Source organism: Gymnogyps californianus, chromosome 7, assembly GCF_018139145.2.
Source record: "Gymnogyps californianus isolate 813 chromosome 7, ASM1813914v2, whole genome shotgun sequence".
Lineage (NCBI taxonomy): Eukaryota > Metazoa > Chordata > Aves > Accipitriformes > Cathartidae > Gymnogyps > Gymnogyps californianus.
In genome coordinates, this window is record NC_059477.1 from 35881700 (window position 1) to 35901449 (window position 19750).

At 37.6% G+C, this 19750-nt stretch overlaps 1 protein-coding gene across 1 annotated transcript in view; it reads right to left on the reverse strand.

Moving 5' to 3' along the window:
- Positions 1 to 19750, reverse strand: part of NCKAP5 (NCK associated protein 5) — a 407543-nt gene that overhangs the window by 91116 nt on the left and 296677 nt on the right. Inside the window, exons 10-11 of the mRNA XM_050899634.1 lie at positions 11056 to 11124; positions 4828 to 4866 (exon numbers count right to left, since the gene is read on the reverse strand). Coding sequence (XP_050755591.1) covers positions 4828 to 4866; positions 11056 to 11124 — 108 coding nt within the window. The remainder of the gene's footprint in view (positions 1 to 4827; positions 4867 to 11055; positions 11125 to 19750) is intronic.

A 19750-nucleotide genomic window follows, 5' to 3' on the forward strand; every position in this document is an offset into this window, starting at 1 on the left:
TAAAATAAGCTCAACTTGAGACTTTCAGAAAATTGTAAACATCTTTTTATGCATATAGTATGTATCAGATTTTATGATACTACTGGATGAATGCAGTTATTTTCTCTTGATAGTTTCTTAATATTTGTTTTAGGTGCCTGTCAAGTGGCTGTTCAAGTAAAATTGCTAGAGCCTTCCAACATGACCCCCAAGAAATCTTGAGTTTGATGTTTTGTAAAGCCCTAAAGTTTTGATTTCTGTCAGTGAGACCTCTTATCTCTGGTCTTGCACAAGGCAATCTCTGTTAGGAAACTGCAAGCATCGAGACCCATCATTATCTGCCTTTCACAAATAATCGGAGAATTTAAAACAGAGCCTTAGCTGTTACAACAGTGTTTAACATTTCAACACTACTAAGTGCACTGAAAGGGAAAAATGATTCACAGAAACTAACAATCTAGAAAAATCTTAGCAATGCCTCTGCTCAAAAGCTTCCTATCTTACAGTTTTAAAACCATAAGATTTATGTTTCAAACTTTAGACTTTCTGTAAAACGTGAAATATAAGATAGTCGATTACCTGCCCAGATGCTATAAACTGTGGCAATGGTAATGCCACACATAGCCCAGAGGAGAAATGAGGCACATAAAGGTAGCAGTATTCTGGTAAAATAGTCTGAGTTTAGAAAGTTGAAGTCCTAAAATTACCAATTAATACAACTACCAAATGTCTGAAGCATATAATTCCTCTCCTGTGGGCAAAACGACCAGCTATTAAGATAGGAGTCTCCCAAATATCTAAGGCATTCCTATGGTCTCACTGTAGTAATATCCGAGTATCTCTCTATTCTTACTTTTCCTCTTCAGTATGACACTCACTCTTCTCCAAAATGGGATTCAATGCCCTCATTAGAAGTTCCAGAAATATGCTGCTCTTCCTCTGAAGATGCTTCTTCTGTTTTTACACTTAATTAACTTCTTTTTTATTTCATTGATGCAAATGAAGAAGAAATAACTTTCATACAGAACCCAGAGTAAAAAAGTATTCTCCGGAATACACTCCTGTGGAGGAGGGTAATATGCAAAGCACAGATACACAGACCACAAAATGATTTCATTAAGTGGTGTAACTCAAATTTCAAACTGCTGATCCAGGTCTTAAAAAGAAAAAAAAAATCCAGTTCCCAGCACTCCTATTGTCTCATGTGATATGAGAAGTCTCTGGGTGGAAGGAGAAACAATGAATGCTTCCAGTAAGTATCAGAGCATACAGGTTTGTCTCAAATAATTTTGTTGTTTTTCTGACTTCTTAAATTTCCCAGAGGTAAAATTTTCTATTAGTAAGTGGTAGAAAATCCATATAATCTTGCTACATAGAATTGTGTAATTTTGCTGTGTGGCTAATTCAGCACAAATCTCAATTTAATATAGTTTCTCCATAGTCACAGTAAAAAAAAAGCCTCTCATATTAGAGAATTTCTATATGTATTGTAACAAATTATATACTTGAAAACTGCACATTTAAGACTGTAATTCCATCTCAAGGTTTCAGTGACATTGATAAATCACGCAAGCTTTGCTCACTCAATTTGTGTCACCAGAATCTCTCAGTGGAATCACAGTCTTTCCACATACTGGAGAGTACACAGTGCTTTATTCGTTACATTGCAGCATGTACTTAATTTAAACAAAAATTAGTCCTTGAGGGACAATTTCAAATTCACAGCAAAGCCTATGCAGTGTGCGTTACTGTACGAAATCACTCTTCTCCATTTTCTGAAAGCTCTCAGCTTTTCTTCATGTCTCACTATGCCCCAGAGGTGTGTTATCTCACTGTGGCATGACCGGCTGTCTTACTGCTTAGCTGCACGATGGTAGATTTATCTGTTTACTAGTTACTATTTGGATTCTGATATCTACCTATTTGGGACTGGTGTGAGGAGTCCAATTTCCTCTTTATTGTATGCTATTGTGTTCCTGTCTTTTCTTATAAAAGGACTTGTATGAATGGTGTCAGGAGCACCGTAACAGTTAATATTCATTAGCATTTAGAAGAGTACCCTCTTTCCTCTTTCTATGGATATTAAATTAGCTGTTATTACTCAGTAATAGGTAAGCAGCTGTTAAATCCCATCAATACTAAGTAAATCGCTTTATTAAATGTATTCAAATCTGTTTTTATTGTATCCATATGAACTCCTTGGTTCCTATGGGTTTGGGAGGATTCATTACTGAGAAAGTATGTAGTCATCAAAATGTCTGACGCTTTTGCAAAGGGACTCAGGAAGCTCCTCTCTTCATTTGGGAAACAACCACAATATTACCAAACTAGAGATTAATATATTGAGATTAACCCTCTGGTAAATATTTAATCACATATTGTTTTATATTACAAAATGTAGATGAGGTTTTTGTGTATATTAATACGAGAAAATGCCTCCATTTCCATTTAAGCTGTATTGAAACACAGATTTGGGATTTTTTTAAAAATGGCCGAAGTTATGTTTCTAAAAGGTGTTACAGTAATAGCTCTGCAGACCACAGTCCTCTGATGATACACAGACGATACAGCATATGTGTATACAGAGTACAGGAAGAGTAATACAGCACAGACAGCAACAGTGCAAGCTTCCCCATATGTTGTGGTTTGCACAAATCACCTCCAAGCTACAATACTTCCAATTGCTGTAAGGCAATATCCCTCTTCTAGAGTAAAAGGCTTTGTTGTAACCTGTGGTAACAGCTGCATGGCTGTTTTGTGGCCACAGCTGTCAGGTGAAGAGATTTAGGGAACGTTATTACTTCTGGATTCCTGATGCTAGCTTGGGCAACAGGAAATGTGTTATCTATATAATGGGCAACGGCACCCTCCAGAGTCTTGCATCACTCACCTACAGGTCATCTGGACATCTCTGTCTTCAGGGCAGGATACCCAAGAGCAGACTTAATGGGGTCAGAACATCTCCCTTTGCATCTTTTAATCTACCCAGAAAGTCATAAAATTGATTCACAAAAAATCTGCCCAGTAAGGAGCTGAGAAGGATATCCAGCCTTCTCCCTGATGTGCAGATGGCCAAATGCAACCTTCTGCACCTATTTACCATTCACTTAGGTGCAGATGGTTATGGATGCAGATCTTTGTCTATCCTGCTGTCAGGCCACACTCCCCACTCTTAGGAGTTTAGCTGGCAGAGTTCAAGGTCATCTTGTTCATGTCTGAGTCGCGCAGCAGCCACCTTGCAGCTATGCCTGCACCCAGCCTCCTGCCTCCTTGATCCTGAGCTGTGTTCTGACCCCCTGGCTTGGCTTTGCTCAGACCTGCCTCCTCCCCATGGACTTGCCCAGTGAACACAGTACCGAGGCTGACCCTGATCACTGCCTCCAGGTCTGACCCTGCCACTTGGTGCTCAGCATCCTGCCTGCCCTGCTGTCACCCTCGGTCCCTGCTTGCCCCCTTTGTGGGGGACATTCTGAATGATGTTCTGCTGTTGTGAATGATGTCCGCAGTGGAGGCTTTGGAGCCAGACCTCAAAATCTATTCCAGTACTTCACTATATTTGCATCTATAATGCTTTTGGGCATGTGGCAGAGGATTTTGATTATCTTAATTTGGTGTTTCTTGCTGCATTTTAAGAAAGTTACTTCTTGTCCTGTCATTCAGTGTAGACAAACCAGTTTATATTCTTCTTTGCACTATCTACACTAAAAGACTGTATTTATGTCTCTTTCAGACTCGTCTTTTTAAAGCTAAATGATCCAAAGCATTTTAATAATGCCACATTCATCAAGTGGTCTAGATCTCACAAAGGATCATTTCATGAATATTGAAGGGTTTATAGCTTATTATTATAGATCTTTATAATTTGCTTGTCTTTTTTTTTTTGCCCCCCCCCCCCCCCCATGACATCATGGAATCAAGTTCAACTCAAAGACCACTTTTTTGTAGAATTGTCCTACCAGTTATTCCCTACCCTCTCTGGGCAGCCGATTATTTCTGCTTATATGTATTACCTTGCTTTGCTCTCTGTTTAATTTCATCTTACTTTTTTTCCTGATAACTTCTTCATTTTAGCAAGCTAATTTTTAATTTTACTCCTCCCACTAGCTTCTATCTGAAACAACCATACTTCATATCCAACCATTTGGAGTGTGAATGGAAACTTCAGCCACGATTTGATCCAGAACAGACCTTTATAGAAGCCACAGTGAATCTTTTCATTCTGCCAGGTTTGCAACCGCTCTACAAGAATTTTGCCTGTGCAGTACTTCCCTTGCTTACCCAGGAGAATGGAGCAGGAGGACACCAAAAGGTTTTTTAAGACAAAATACACGTTCTCTGTTGCTGGTCCCCAGCCCACAAGTAGAGTAGCTGACTCCCCATTCTATACAGGGAGCCTTCTCTTTTACTCAGGGAAGCACACGCCCACACCGGGAAGTCTTCCCTTCCACTGAATGCGAGTGTGCCAGCTATTGACACACACTGTAATTTATCTGTTTTACATTCCACAGGAATGGACTGCGGAAGTGACATAACTCATTATGGACAGGGAATGGGAAAACCACCATCTGGAGGAAGGATTTTCAGATGCTATTGTCTCAATATAGGTAAACAATAAAAATTGGGTATGGGTCCTATATGATCAAGCCTTAAAGATGTACAGTCTCACGGATTTTTATTCACTTGGATTACAAAAAACTTGACTTTGGGCCTGACATGTGGCAGCCTTGGTAATTAAATGTGTGAACAACATTTAAAAAACATATGCTATATAAGAATATATATCTCCCAAATGAACAATGAACATCTGCAAGCTTGAAGTTATACCACAATACCCAAACCACAACTTACCTTTTGAGTAAGTAGAGCCTGAACAACCTGATTAGCTACCTGAAATAAATAAATAAAATAGTTTAAGTACGTTATCATGTGTGTTTATGCATAACAATACCTTCTTTTGTGGCTTTACACTCCACTTTCCGTCTACAACCACCACCAGTTCTAGTATTTTCATTATTTACTAGTATTTTCATCAGATAATACTCGTAAGAATACATGAAATGCACGTTAACTACTTTTGTGCTAGTCCTCATTATAAACAAATGTGTATTGTATCAATTGCAGTATGACATGATGGACATTTGGTTAACTTCTGTCATCTCCTCTTTGGACTAGATTAAACTTTCACAGTTCTATATGCAGCTGGTGTGCATCAGCATGGATTGACTGCATTCACTAGAGCTGATTTTTACCAGACGAGGATGGAGTCCTGAATGTTTTCATGAAGTTTAATTGTTTCTTGATTCAATATTGACAAAATGGTACATCTATCATGACAAGCAGAAACCATAAAGTGCCACAGAAAATTAAAGTACCTACTGTCAGAATGTGGTTGGAAGGCATTCACACCACATAGCATAATTGACTTGAATGAGATTACACACCATTGATTAGTAGAACTATATATTCAACAGGGAATTTTTGAAGTTCTTTATTTTATACATCCTTTCTAATTTATATTTACCAGCAGGTATAGGGGCAGGGAACGGGAAGAAGGAGGGACAGAAAGAGGGACTGAGATGATTTTCTGTTGACGATGTCTAACTTGTATGTTACCTTTCTAACATAATTTAAAACTACATCTGCATATGTTATCACACAATGTGTTTGCGTATATGTTTGTTCTTGCATTTAGGCAGAGCAACTAGAGATCTCACTGTGTGCAAAAAGACAGTAGTTATGACTTCTGGTTTGGTTTTCGTTTTCAGAAATTACAGTAAAGCATATGCAGATATCACCAAATCTGCATTGATTCTTCTTACTCTTGGCAAACTGAAAAAAAACCCCACATCATCCATGTGAACTGAGTTGTGAGGAAAGAGTTGAAGCTAATTCATTTCTGTAAATAATTCAATTCTGTTAGATCCAAAAGTTACATTTGATTCATACTCTCATAAAATTGCCTAGTATCAATTTTTTTCTCCAAACTGGTCCTTAACTTAAGGCAGCCCATGGAACAATGGTCCCATAAAATAGCTCTATACATGATTTAACAGAAGACACAGACTACTATTAGAACAGTAATAACCAACAGAAGTAAATATGTTAGAGTTTTGAAAAACTATGTGCCTTGTCCTATAGGCTTTCAGGATCTACATCCGACAGTGTTCCTTCTGGCATGTACTTTTAATGTCTGTTTGCTCTACCTGAAAATTGAACAAACTATATTGAATACATTATTTCTTTACTTTCTGACATGGAGTTACTTTACCACGGAAGAACTAAAAGGTTCTTTGAAGTGTGTACTAGTCACTCACAATAGAATAGCCTACAAAATTACTCCTATAGCTTTATATATTGCACAGAGGAGCGTAAATGGCATAATCTTCCAAATGGGAAAAAACTGAACTTGCCAATGCATATGTGACAAATTTTCCAGCTTTGAGTGTATGAAGTTAGGTATCTAAATGAAAGTACCTGCCAGTGATCCATAGCTCCCATAGATCTCAATAAGAGAGATATGTAACTAGTTTCTTTACAAAATGAGGTTATTTTATTCTACTACCTAGCAACTTGGCAAACTGTGTTGCTATTACCATTCAAAGATTTTCAGGTCTGTATTCTTGGTTTTCAGCAGGAACAGAGGCGCAAGCCTTCAGCGAAATGTTCTGCAGTTACTAAAATTAATTTAGCAGTCAATAAGTGGAATTATATCCAAACTTTTGCATTTCAAATGAGGTTGCCATTCCACTCCTACAGCAGTGCAAGTGTCCAGATGGAAATAAACTGCTAAGCTAGCAGATCTACTTCATTTTTACTTACAGGTATCAAGAGACACCGCGGATATGAATGAACAACATAAGCCAGCACTACAAAACTGATAGTCACAACTACCAAAAACTGAGGAAACAGAGACCATGGAAGGCAGAGAGACTGACTGCTGAGGTGCAGAATATGTGAAATTCCCACTGATATGAGGCAGAACTGCGGCTCAATCCCAGTAAAAAACAGGCTGTAAAATGACTTGACCTGTGATTCATCCAGTTAATCAAGGTGAAACAAGAAATAAAATAGAGATGGTCGGTTCCTTAGTCTGCTATTATGTAGGAGATGACACTGCTTGCCTTCACACTGCCTGCCTTTCCTTTGAAGTTAATAGCCAAGATCTTTAGGTGAGGTTTCCTTTCGTGGATTGCAATAAAAAAGATAAAAGATCCAGCTTCACTTTTTCCTTACACAATTATGTTTACATATACATGTTGTAAAGTGGTCTTAATAGAAAAGGTATAAAAGAATGAATCAAAGAAAAGAGACCCTAGTGTAACATCTATTATACCTTTTACAAGAACTGAGATTTTACACAGCTGCCTTGAACGTATGGTTTCATACGCACAAAGACATTTCAAGTGTACTAAAATGAAAGGTCTTATATTTTATTCAAATCTTAAAAATAGAATGCCTTTTTAAGATAACTTTGTATTTTTGATTAGCTAATTCTTAAAACATCAGCAAAAATATCATCTACCCTAAGTTGCATAATTTCCTGCATGTAAGTATGGTGAAGCTTGACAGAAATCTCAGCTGGCACAGTGATGTGAATAAACATAACATTACCACTTACCAATAAACTGACAGCTGAATTCCAGGATAGGAAACGAGGATTAAGCATCTTAACCTCAAACCCCAAAGGTACAAGACAATACTGGTTTTTCCATTAAATTTTTCAGAGACAGAAAGATATTTATGGAGTATTTCTGAAATTAAATGAGCTCTTTTCTTATTTATCAAGTACTGGAATATTTCAATGACACCTTCTTCCAAATACTGTTCTAAAGTTGTTTATATGTACACTTCAGAGATGAACAATTACTTTAAAAATCAGTGAATATTTATTAAAATTCATAAAGGACTCACTTCAGCTTGACCCATATTCTTTTCAGATTTCATCTCTATGAACATTTGAGTTTCATTGAATTTTACCATGAAAATGATTACAGAGCATGCATTTTTAAGTCACAGGTACAAGCATTCATACAATATTAAACGTGGAATATTATATGGATGAAAAGAACTATGTAAAATAATTGATAAAAAAAGAAAAATGAGAGAAAATAATGACAGGCATAGCTTTAAAAACTCAGCTCTAGTATCTTTTCATCACACATAGAAAAATCATGGTGGTTATTTTTACTTCCTTCATATGCAGCTTAATGGCCACCAACACCTCAGCAGAAAGCACACTGTGCATAGCAAGTGTCCTTATCACATTGCTGTAGAGGCCCGAGAGACCAAGCAGGGACACTATTGGCAGGGTGGCCAGATTAAATGATGCTTGAGCAGTTTGCCTGTGCCCAGGGGAGAGAAGCTGCAATTTGAGGATGCTCAATGATGAGTGGAAGATGGCAGCATTCTCCCAATAGTTATCAAACGATGTTCCCAACCTTCACTACCTCAAGGGCCTGTCAAGCATCCCAAACATGTAACTAGTCAGAATGGCTAGGTATGAGCTTTGGAGGTAAGCGTTCCTTGTGTATCAGCCCAGGAGAAGTTCAATACACTCATAACTAATTGGACTGCAGAGGCAAAATGAAAATAATGGTTGTAGTAGGCACTCAAATTTTTTGGTGGTAGGCTTAGCTGCCTCAGGTTTGGGTGTGATCACAGCCTTGTGTTCTCAGGAACATCTGTGTTCCTCCCTTTAAACCCATCAGGTCTCCCCGGGGCAAAATGGAGCTGCAGCACAGATAGATACATAGCTGTAGAGGATACATTTGCTCCTAAAAACTGCTGAAGAAGTCCTGAAGCCCAAACTAGGGAAAGTCTGAGGAGATTTTCACCTTCAAGAAGCGGGGTTGGTGTAAGGTGAGTTATGAACAGAGGAAGCATCAGACTTAAAGTCTTAAAGGAAAGAAATTTTCAAGTGGAACACTGGAAGACTGGGGTTTTTTTCCCCATAAAAATATTTATGGAAAGAATTTTCTTTTCTTAAGATCTCCCGTAAGAATCCCTGTTTGGAAAGGACTTTGTCACATACAACACATCCTCAGAAGACTCTGATTGGAAGTGAAGGTTCTCACAATCATTGATTGGGTTATTCACTAATTACATTTATGTCTCATCTCCTGTTCTCTTTATTGTTATTATAATGAAGCAGGGTGAGAACATGCCATTTCTTGGGAAGCTCCACCAAGTGAATGTGTTCAGGTGGGTGCTAACCTGGACTCCTGCAGAACTTGCAATTATTAAATATGGTTTTGTTGCCTGAGTCACTGGTAACAACTTCTTCACCTCAGTGATCAGAAAGCATTAGGTCCAAGTTTGCGTCAGCTAAAACAATGCTGGTTACAGTGCCACTACCAAAGCGTTGTGGGGGTTGAAAGGCGAAGGAGAAGAAAAAAGCGAGACCAAGCCATGGGGAAGGACAAGAGAGGTCGCTGTACACAAAACAGAAGACAAAAAAAGGAAGAAGATAAGCAAACAAAAAATAAAGCAGGGAAGCACAAAACCACAGGTGATGAGAAGCACTTTCTCCTGCAAAAGTTGACACAGTGGGAGAAGATGGATACAGCTGTGATAACATGGAAGAACTGAAAACAGCCAACGTAATGTTGAAGATAATAAAGTTCAGAGCATAGTTTGATATAATTATTCACTCTTTAAACTGCAACAGTGTGTAAAAAACACAACCCTGGATCAGAAATCCATCATGTTACTGCAAACACAATAAAAACATGTCTTCTGTCCTTATAAAATCTGTATGGAGTGTTTTGCTGAAATGGACAGTTATGGTACTTAACTCATTTCCAAAATTAATTACATAGGCAGATTTTGTTCTAGAAAATCAGAAAATAATTTTAAGTTAAGGTCTGTAATTTAAACTAAAGTTAGTAATTATATGGTATTTTCATCCTTATCACCAAGATATCCAAAGATCATTCAAGTGCGCACTGAATGCAGTGACTCAGGCCAATGCAGATCAAGGCTCTGCTGGTATCCCAGTGCCACAGAACAGGCAGAGCATAATCTAGTGGGAAAGCGTATCTGCAAGTCTTTTACTCCAGCTCCCTGATAAAAATATGCTATAGCGGCAAAAGTGCGGATGTGCTGATGAAAATCTGCACTACACTAGAGGCTTCTTGTACCAGAGCTGTATTTCTCATGCCAGTAACACTTCAGCAAATGCTGATTAAAAATTTAAAAAGCTGGTATGAAGACATGAATTGTCATCTGCTATGCATGGTTTGCACACTCCTGCACTCTCTTCTCAAAGGTACAGCTGAGAAGTTGGTGTAGTTTTTGTTTTGTTTTGTTTGCATGTTAGCTAACTACTTACGCTACTACGCATTATTATGGAATGGGTAAATGATTTCTATGAAGCAACTCTTCGAGCTACTAAAAGTCTTGAAACTATTTTAAGCTTTTGCGTATGCTGAAGAGCCTTATTTCAGGATAAATGGGAGGAACAAGTAAGCATCAGTATATATATGGAGAAAGCTGCATGCAATAGGAGATACCAGATATTTCTGGTAAGCATTGCTGGAGTGCTCAGACAAGAACTGATGGGTGAATTATATTGTAGCTGTAACTGGAAGGTCTGATCAGACGCTGAGCCATGTAGTAGAAGTGAGCCAACAGCTAGAAAAAACCCAGCATGAAAAGCTGTGTATGTAACCCTAACGGAGAGCTGAGAGACTAAATTCCCTGGTTGTGGAATACGTTACATAGGAAAGCTGGGGGACTTTTGATGGAAGGAGCCACTGCCACCCGTGTTCCATTCTACAGAAAACACAACACCTAATAGGCAAACTATCATTTTCTCCTCCTAACGAAAGCAAACCAGTTCCAAATATTGGTCACAGGGATATCAACTTTTCAGTGGTGTGGTCAAAACAGGATTTACAGCAGAGGTCATGGAGAACAGTATCTATGATAACATCAAGACACATGTTCTTGGAATTAATTAGAATGAGGTAATACTAGAAAATTGCAGAACAATGTCAACCTTCCAAAGAGGGAGAGATTCATTTCTATTCATTTAATTATAGTACCAGGTAAGAACAACATTTTTATCTACCTTACCTCATCAAGACATCTTTCATACTGTTCTCTCTGATTTTCATTTTCCAGAGCCAGCGCTGAATTCTCTGCCTACAATAAAATAGAATAAATAAATAAATATGTAAATTAATCAAAGTGTATCTTGTACTACATGACAATTCATAAAAATTCTCAGGGCGCTTACTTTGTGTACTTCTTCAAGATCCAGAATAAAAAGCACCATACAATTTATTTTGCTACAAGTTGGTATTTTGAGTAAAAACAGAAGCGACATTCATTTATGAGATTATTCACACCATGCATTACAATTTAGAACAATATCAGAGCAGATATTCCAAGTATGTCCACGATCTCATCTTGTCAGGTGCAATAGAGTTGTCAATGAAACATTATAAAAGATATTGGTATATTTTTTCTTCTTCCCCCTTTTCTCTTTAGAATGAACTTGCTATCTGAGAAAGCCACTTGGAAGCAAATAGAAGCAGCTACTATCAAAAGGAAACAAAAAGCAATCTTAGGTAAACTTTTAACCATGGCAGCTTTTCACAAGCCTGGTTTCTGCAGTGGGTAACTCCAGATGCACTGGTCATACTACAGCTAATTGGTGAATTACACCTTTTAACTGAACCAGATAAATTTATTAGTCTTTACTTTAAAAATAATTCCTATCATTTCAAGAGTGACAGAGGTATTTTACTACGTCTAAATGAAGTCTTAAAGTCAAGAAATTTTTTCTCTCACATATGTCAGTTTAAACATGATAAAGTTTCCTGTATAGTAATGCCTTTCATCCATCTTTAATTTCCATTACACTCATATTTTTGCATAGTGCAAACTTCAAAATGGCACAATCTGGTATGCAAATTACAGTAAATCAATGTATTTTTCTATATATTATGACTTGACTTTAGGAATTCTTACACTATTGGAAAAAGAAAATCTCTGAAGTGTTCTGTATACAGTTGCATCAGAGCAAGTTTCAACTAGTCTTCTCTTAAAGACTGAGAAACTAAAACAATACATAAAAATCTATGAGTTGAAACTGGCTCTAGAAACCTCTCTGCCTCCCATGCATAACTTCACATCACGTAACCATAACACCAAAATCAATGCATTCACATAATTACAACTATTATACAATTTACATTACTTGCTTCACTTTAACCTTCTGTCAACCTATAAAAGTTAAACAAATGCTGTTTCAGAAGAATTGTGGTTATACAAAACAACAGTCATAAATACAGTTAACATTTGCAATTTTAGAGAAAAATTGAATGGAATGCACTGTATAGAAAGATTCTATGGAAAGATGCACAGTTCTCTTCCTTGTTAAGAAAAGTCAATGATTCAAAAAAAAAGAAAATCCCGAAGTCCAATAAATTGATTCATTAACAACAATTTCAAATTCAGCTAAATCCTAAAAATAAGATGAGGAAGAAAAAGTAAACATACATAAGTATCCAGCATATTGAAAGAGAGTAAAGAATAAAAGGGTGGTAAGAAACAAGGGCGTATAGAGTTTACTTATTTACAAGTCTAAATAAACAACTGTACAGAGTCAGTGCTTTATCTTGAGGGTACAATCAAAGCCAGCAAAGGTAGTAAAATGCTCTGCATCATATTTTCACAATGTCACCTACCAATGGACTCAACATATGGCTATAAAAAATCTATGGGTGATCCTGCAGAGAGCACTGTGAGATGAGGCAGGAAAAAGTACAGCTGCAGAAGTAAGTAGCAAAGTAGAAGCAGAAGCCACAAAAGCAAAAGCAGCAGTAAGAAATCAGAAGCTGGAGGGTAAATAGTCCTCCATACCGAAGAGGCTATCATATACAGTTATCAGTTTGCTTTTACAGACACATTCTTGCAGATTAGAAAATACAAAAATAAAGAAATGATTGCTACATAAAAATGTATTTCTGAGTTAAAGATTTTCAGATGTTTTCTCTATGAATATCACCCTAAAATGCCATCCAAAATAAATTCTTCTTACTGTTTTGAAGCAACCATTAAAGGATTAGTCTGCACATCCTTTGACTCATGCATGTTGGTATACCCATGGGTTTAATTTTTTTGATTTTCATTTTCACTAACATAAAAATATATTGTATGCTTTTATCCTAAAACAGTCAGGGCAGACTGCTCCCATATAGAGATCTCTAAAAGAACTACATCACATAGTTGTACTATACAAAATACCCAGAGAGCTCCCCATATTTCTCTGACTCCATTTGTTTTGAATGCTGTAAGGCTGTAAAATGGAAGCTAAGTCTTCTTGGATCTGTTAGCTGAATCTCTGGTTTCAGTGAGCTATGCCTTTACAAATAGGCTACCAAAATTAGGAAATCTGAACTTGACAGCATTATAAATAAATGCTACATTTCCCCTCTTATCAAGCCACAGTGGAAACATCTGTATAATAAAACCCTTTTTCACACCACTGGCTTCCAAAGTGTAGTGAAAGGATGTAATGCAGTCAATGTTAGCTTGACTTTTGTGCTTCTTGATTGCCGAGCAAATCATACCTATTTATTTGGCATTTTTGTAATGAGGACTGGACTAGAAGGGAACACTTGACTGACTTTGCTTAAGATCCTGTGCCAGTTCCCACAACGTGGGAAAACCAGTACTTGATATACTAAATCGCTCTATATTGCAACTGAATATTTGATAATAATCCTCATTCCCCCAAAAGTATTCATTTGAAAAATTTGTAATAGCACTTATGGTCTCAAAACCCTGCTTCTAATCCAAACCTTCATTTATTTACCAGAAACCACTGGATTTTGATGTTATTCGAAGTCTGCTCAATTTTTGCTCAGAGGGATCTGCCTACCTCCAGTATTGCATATTCTAGGCATCTTTTGCCAGTTAAGCAAAGTAGGTCTCCTTGGAGGAAACCACTATTACATTTTATTTTCATTTTTATTTTCAGGCCATACTCACACTAGGCTAAGCCGCAATAAGAAGCCCACGCTTCTCACAGCTTGAAAGCTAATGCACACTTGCAGGCACCCAGAGGCAGTGGTAGAGGAGTACTGACCCCTAATGAAGTCACTTCTCCCATATACAACCTAGCAGGGGACTACGCAGGAAAAAAATTAGCTTACTGAGAACAGTACTCTCTTACATATCAACTGACTTCTACAGTGATTTCTAGTTTTAGGCATAGCTGTCCTCTAGGAATTTATGTATATTTTATGTTACACATAGAAATAAACCATGTCTGTCCCTCAGCCTCACAAACACTAAAAGTGATGCAGCCCAGCAAACTGCTGCAGACAAGTGACATTCAACGCCTGCCACCAGCGCCTACAGGCAAGCATGTCTTTTCTTGGGGGTCAGCTCTCAAAGCACAGTATCATTCAGTCAGCCAAAAGTACCTGTGGCGCAACTTACCATTAAATGAAACATTACATGTTGCTTTTGGATCATTATAGATTCAAGGATCCTAAAATGTCAAAACAGAGGTACATCCTAGTTCCGATTTGGAAGAAAGTATTTTGCACAAGAGTCTCTCCAAACATTGGAAAATTTAAAGATTTCAATCATGACTTGGATAATGCTAAACAGCCTTCAACTGCCTAAATTAGAGACAACTTTGTTCTGAATTGTGAGACTAAGGTTATGGAAAATCAATTTGAAAGTGAAAACTTCAGGCTACTTTATATAAAACAGAGGTTGCCTTGTATTGATACCATTGCTAAGATACAGTCATTACGAGAGACTTTGTCAACTCTTATTTTAATCCCTTTCTCAGGATGGAAAACATAGCTCTAGTAATGATGAAAACTATCTTTAGGTCAGCTAAGAGCTTTCTCTCTCCTTCACAGATGTTGAAGAACACTCTGTATTTTCTCCTGCGGGGCAGCTGTTTGCACGGTTTCATTCAAGGCTAGTAACAGACAGACTACACACCTGATGCACTGAGGTCTAGTCCTGTTCCTGCTGAAGTCAGTAAGAATCTGCCATCTATTTCCCATGAATGTAGACACAAGTCAGGTGAAACGAAATAAATGGTATTTGTTTCACAATACACAATGTTTCCTTAAAATTTCTTTGGGGCAAGAGGAAGTTCCTTGGTTCACAGTGATTTGTTGTTCGTTATGCTATAGAAGAAACAAGGAGACAGACGGCAGCCTTAGCCTTTTTCATGTTTCTATAAATGTGTTATATTCTGGATCAGTAAAGGCAGGCCAATTAATTACAATTCTTAAAAAAATTTCTAAAATGGTCACGATAATTAACTTTAGTATACCCTTAACACCAAAACACAGGAAGCATCCATTCAGGCAGTACAACCACCTAAACTTTAAATTCTTGTGAAAATGCATCTTCACGTGAAGTCTAAAATGCATCTCAAATATGTCCTTAATGTGGTCATATTTACTTTTTTGGTAATGAACAACAAAAGACACTACAGCTTACACACATAGGAAAAAAACAAATACAATTCCCCCACTCCCCTGCCCCAAAACAGAGGGAAATGTTGTCTCCCAAAAAGTTTTCATTATCAGTAGGCTCTGAGCCAAAAAGTGTGCTGCTGCTTTCCAGCTCACAGTCTTTTTTTCTGGGTTTACATGGTCAAAGCATGAGATCTCCCACCAGTCTCATTGTACCAAATCTGAGAATTTGGGGGGGGTTCAGTCCTCAGCTACAGTCACATATCATGGCACCTTTCAGCTGAATAACAGCACCAGGCTACAAATAGCTGAAATAAATATACACTTAATAAATATATTCTTACATTAATATAGACATTTAGGATGATTTCTTCATTCTCTCCTTTTCCTCTTTAACAATTTTAGAGAGAATTATTACAACAGGTTAAGGATTGCCTACTAACTATACTTTGTTCAACATTTACCTGTGTTTGGTAGAAGTGGCAGACACATTCTCATGTCTGAGAACGTCATGAGACATCCATGTGTCCTCCAGATTTGCCTCTCTAAGTGGCACTTGAGAGGACAACTTTCACTTAACATCCTCCAAAAGCCTTTTCTGCGTGCTTCTTGAAAGAGTGAACTGAAGTGCTTAAATCATGTTTGAAAAAAAGATTTAGATTTAAGTCCCTAAAGTGTTTTTCGAAAAGTTTAAACTTTACCTTTCTGTGCCTTGATTTTTTAAGTCAAGAGAACAGGAACAACAACATTTTGTTATCTAGCTAGCCTGCTCTGTCAATTTATGAATTAGGACTTATTTGGTGCACTGGCGTCTTTAAGTGAAGAATTATTTCAGGTACCTATTAGGAAGTCTTCAACAGACAATCCTCTACACTTTTATAACCACAATGAAATTAACTAAAACACTGAATTTTCTACTAGAAGGCATGAATAAAAGAGAAGCACATATAAGACAGTTTTCCTTACTCAACTATTGTAGAGTTGAGACAAAACAAAAGGATGGGAGGAGGAAGAGAGAAGAAAGTGGAGGGTAGTATGTATTTTGCACTAAGGGAAAAGGGAGATCATAGAATGGTTTGGATCGGAAGGGACCTTTAAAGATCATGTAGTCCACCTCCCCTGCCATAGGCAGGAGATGAAGGTCTAAAGGTTGTACGTCAAGTTAGCAGCTCAACATGCTTTGAAGGTATCATCAATAAAGGTCAAGAGGAACAAAGTTATGACAGTGAACTTTAAAATCCCTGACAGAATGCTACAACACTGGTTACCATGTGCACTTCTTTGTTATTCATACTAAACCATTTGTCCATTTATAGAAAGCTTTATTGATTTACACAGACACTCATTTGTCATGCCCTGTGCAGTGTATTAATAGCTGTCCAAGCACTTCAAATGTGCTCAGCAGTTTTTTCCTGCTTTCAGCCTCTGATTTTGTATATTTTTGTGGTCACAGCTTCATACAGCGCACATCAGAGGTCAAAACCTAGGTCAAAGCCTGTTGTTGGTAAAGTAAGAAATAATGTTGTTACAATCTTTCCTTAGGTCCTTATGGCATTTTTTTGGTAAGCTCTTGTTCTAGGAAGAGTTTACCACCTGAACCATCTCCTTATCTTTGGTCACAGGAAACTCCTTGTATTATTCTGTCCATATTACACAGAAAATTTGTCCTTTGAAAGACTGACCCAACAAATTGTCAGAAAAAAGTTTAACAGCATAGTTATGCTGGTTAGAAGTACTGAAAATTACATTTGTGTTTTCAAATCCACATAATTATAGCAACAAAAGCCTTAATTTAATTCTAGCACTATAAAAGCACTTCCACTGGCCACTTTCCAGTGCCTTTTATATTGCTATAGACAGCTCTTTGCTAGGAGTAAAATGGGAACTGCACCTCACGACCTGCCTGTCAACTTTTGGATGTTTCCACCTTCTGCTTTACCCTTTTCACAATAGAGCAACGCTGGAGCAACCATGGAGCATCTCCCTGCTGAACTGCAGCCCATGTGCTACAGCTCTGCTCCCTGGCCCCCTATCACCAGGACAGTAACTGAGACTGGAGAATGCTAGCTACTGATGAAATAAGCAGTGAATTTAGTGGACTAATACTTAACAAAATATTACTGTATGCTTTTTCAAATGTCCTAGTCTTAACTATTTCTTCTGGCTCATGGAGATGAGGGAAAAAGACCCAAAAAGGACAAATTAGTGATATGATGACAGCCAGGCTTCTCACCCTTGCTTCAAAACACATGGGCCCTTAGCCTTCTCAGTTGCATCATTTTCCATTTTTTTTTTTTTAGCGTGATAAAATAGCCTATTCTCTTTAACCACAGTTAAAACATTTGACATATTTTATCTGAAATACTCAGCCACTGTTCAATTCACATTCAGGTAAAACATGGCATGAAAGCAACACATACAGGATGTTAAATAATAAAATACAGAACTATACAAGTGTTAATTATAATTCTGTCTATAAAAAGGCCACATTAAACCTTACTGGGCAGTACTCGTAGGGATCATTCTTGCAATTCAAAATTTCAATAATACATTTTTTAATTCTTTACTGACATGAAAACATAGTGACATTAGAACAAGCCACAAACAGATCTCAAAAGCAGTCTGTCTCACAGGCCATGCTATGCTACAGCTGTGCTACCAATAAAATGGGTTTGTAGCCTCACAGAGAGCAGTATAACTTTCTTCTTCTAATGTATGCTAGGAACAAGAAGATACTTATTCAACATCAGAAAGCTAACCACTTAAGATTACATAAAAACTTGGGTTGAAATGTTCCTAAGAAAAAGCAGCCCAAGGTCTGTGCAGCTGCATATGATGTTTTACCAATTATTGATGAGCTGATTCATGTATTTAAACATGAATTCACACCGGAAATTATGTAACAGCTTTAAAAATTGTATGGATTTCATGCTGCCAGAGATCAGAAAACAGAACTCGCTCATTTATATGCAGATCTACAGCAGATCGCAGGGAGAGACTCCCACCCAGGGTCCTGTACAGGGCTTATAACCACAGACCTCTTTTCCTGTCTGTTGAGTGTTTTCCAGTTCCCATGAGAAGAAACAACGGGTGTTCAACCTAAATGATGAAGCCTCCTTTTTGAAAGGAGGGGATAACTAGAATTTAATCCTTCAAATCTACTTATACTGGATAAACATATGAACTTCAGGAGTTGAATCAAACAAACCAAAACCAAATGAGATTCATACACTGCTGATGAGACTGTCTCCTAAAAATGACTAAAAGTAAACCTCATATTCCTGGGAATTCCTCTGTGAAATGCCTTTAACTTTTTTTTTTTTTTATTTTTCAGAAGTTGGGGCTGGAAATTTTTAACTGGTTCAAAAACGGTAATATTTGTCTTTTTTATTTTGGTTAGATCTAAAGTAGTTAAGACTGATGAGCCTTTAAAACCTTCAACATTTTCCCTTCTGACACCACAGAATGTCTGGAGTTGACATTTTAAAGAGAAGGTTAGGAACAGATCTAGCAAAACAGACTGCATTATAAGCCCAGGCTTATCTTCCAGCAAATAAATACCTAGGCTACTAACAGATATATAAATAACAGCTTTGTATGTTTACCTGCATGCAAATTGTAGAAAACTGCAAATTCTACCATTATTTACAGAGAATATAATAGACTTACAATATATCCACGGGTAAAGCACTGTCAATACAGGCCTTTGAACAAATAGGTTAAAATTATGAATGATGACTTTTTTTTCCCCCCCAAATTCTTCCGAATGATCACATATAAAACATTTTTTGAGGACGAGGAGTAAAAGAGATCTAAATAAGCAGAGACAGGCAGCGTAAGTGTGTATTTCCTGAAGTTAAAGACATACATACTACATGTGATGGTCTGTATAATGCATATGCACTTGATAAAGCATACAAGTACAAGCATGGAAAACCACAAGTCCCAGCAAGACTCCTATTTTTTATCACTTATCCTCTGAATAAAGTGCTGAGCTGTGTGCCTCAGTGCGACGCATTGCTCTGCACAGAGACCAAGGCACTCACCTTCCATAAACAATATTCCTAGGCTGCCTAAACAGGAGCAGCTGCTATTAATGAGGGGTAAAATGACAGACAAGAGAAAGCCCTCTCACTCACAGCCAGGCAGATCCATGAAGCTATGTGATGTCAATCCTGTCATACAGCAACACTGACTTGGGCAGTCAGGAAGGAGGAATGCTGAAACTCATTCACCTTTCCCAAAACTGCCACTGTTCTAACAGCACAGGGCGTCTCCCTAGCAGCTTGCACCTGGGCACAACGTTACAGGCC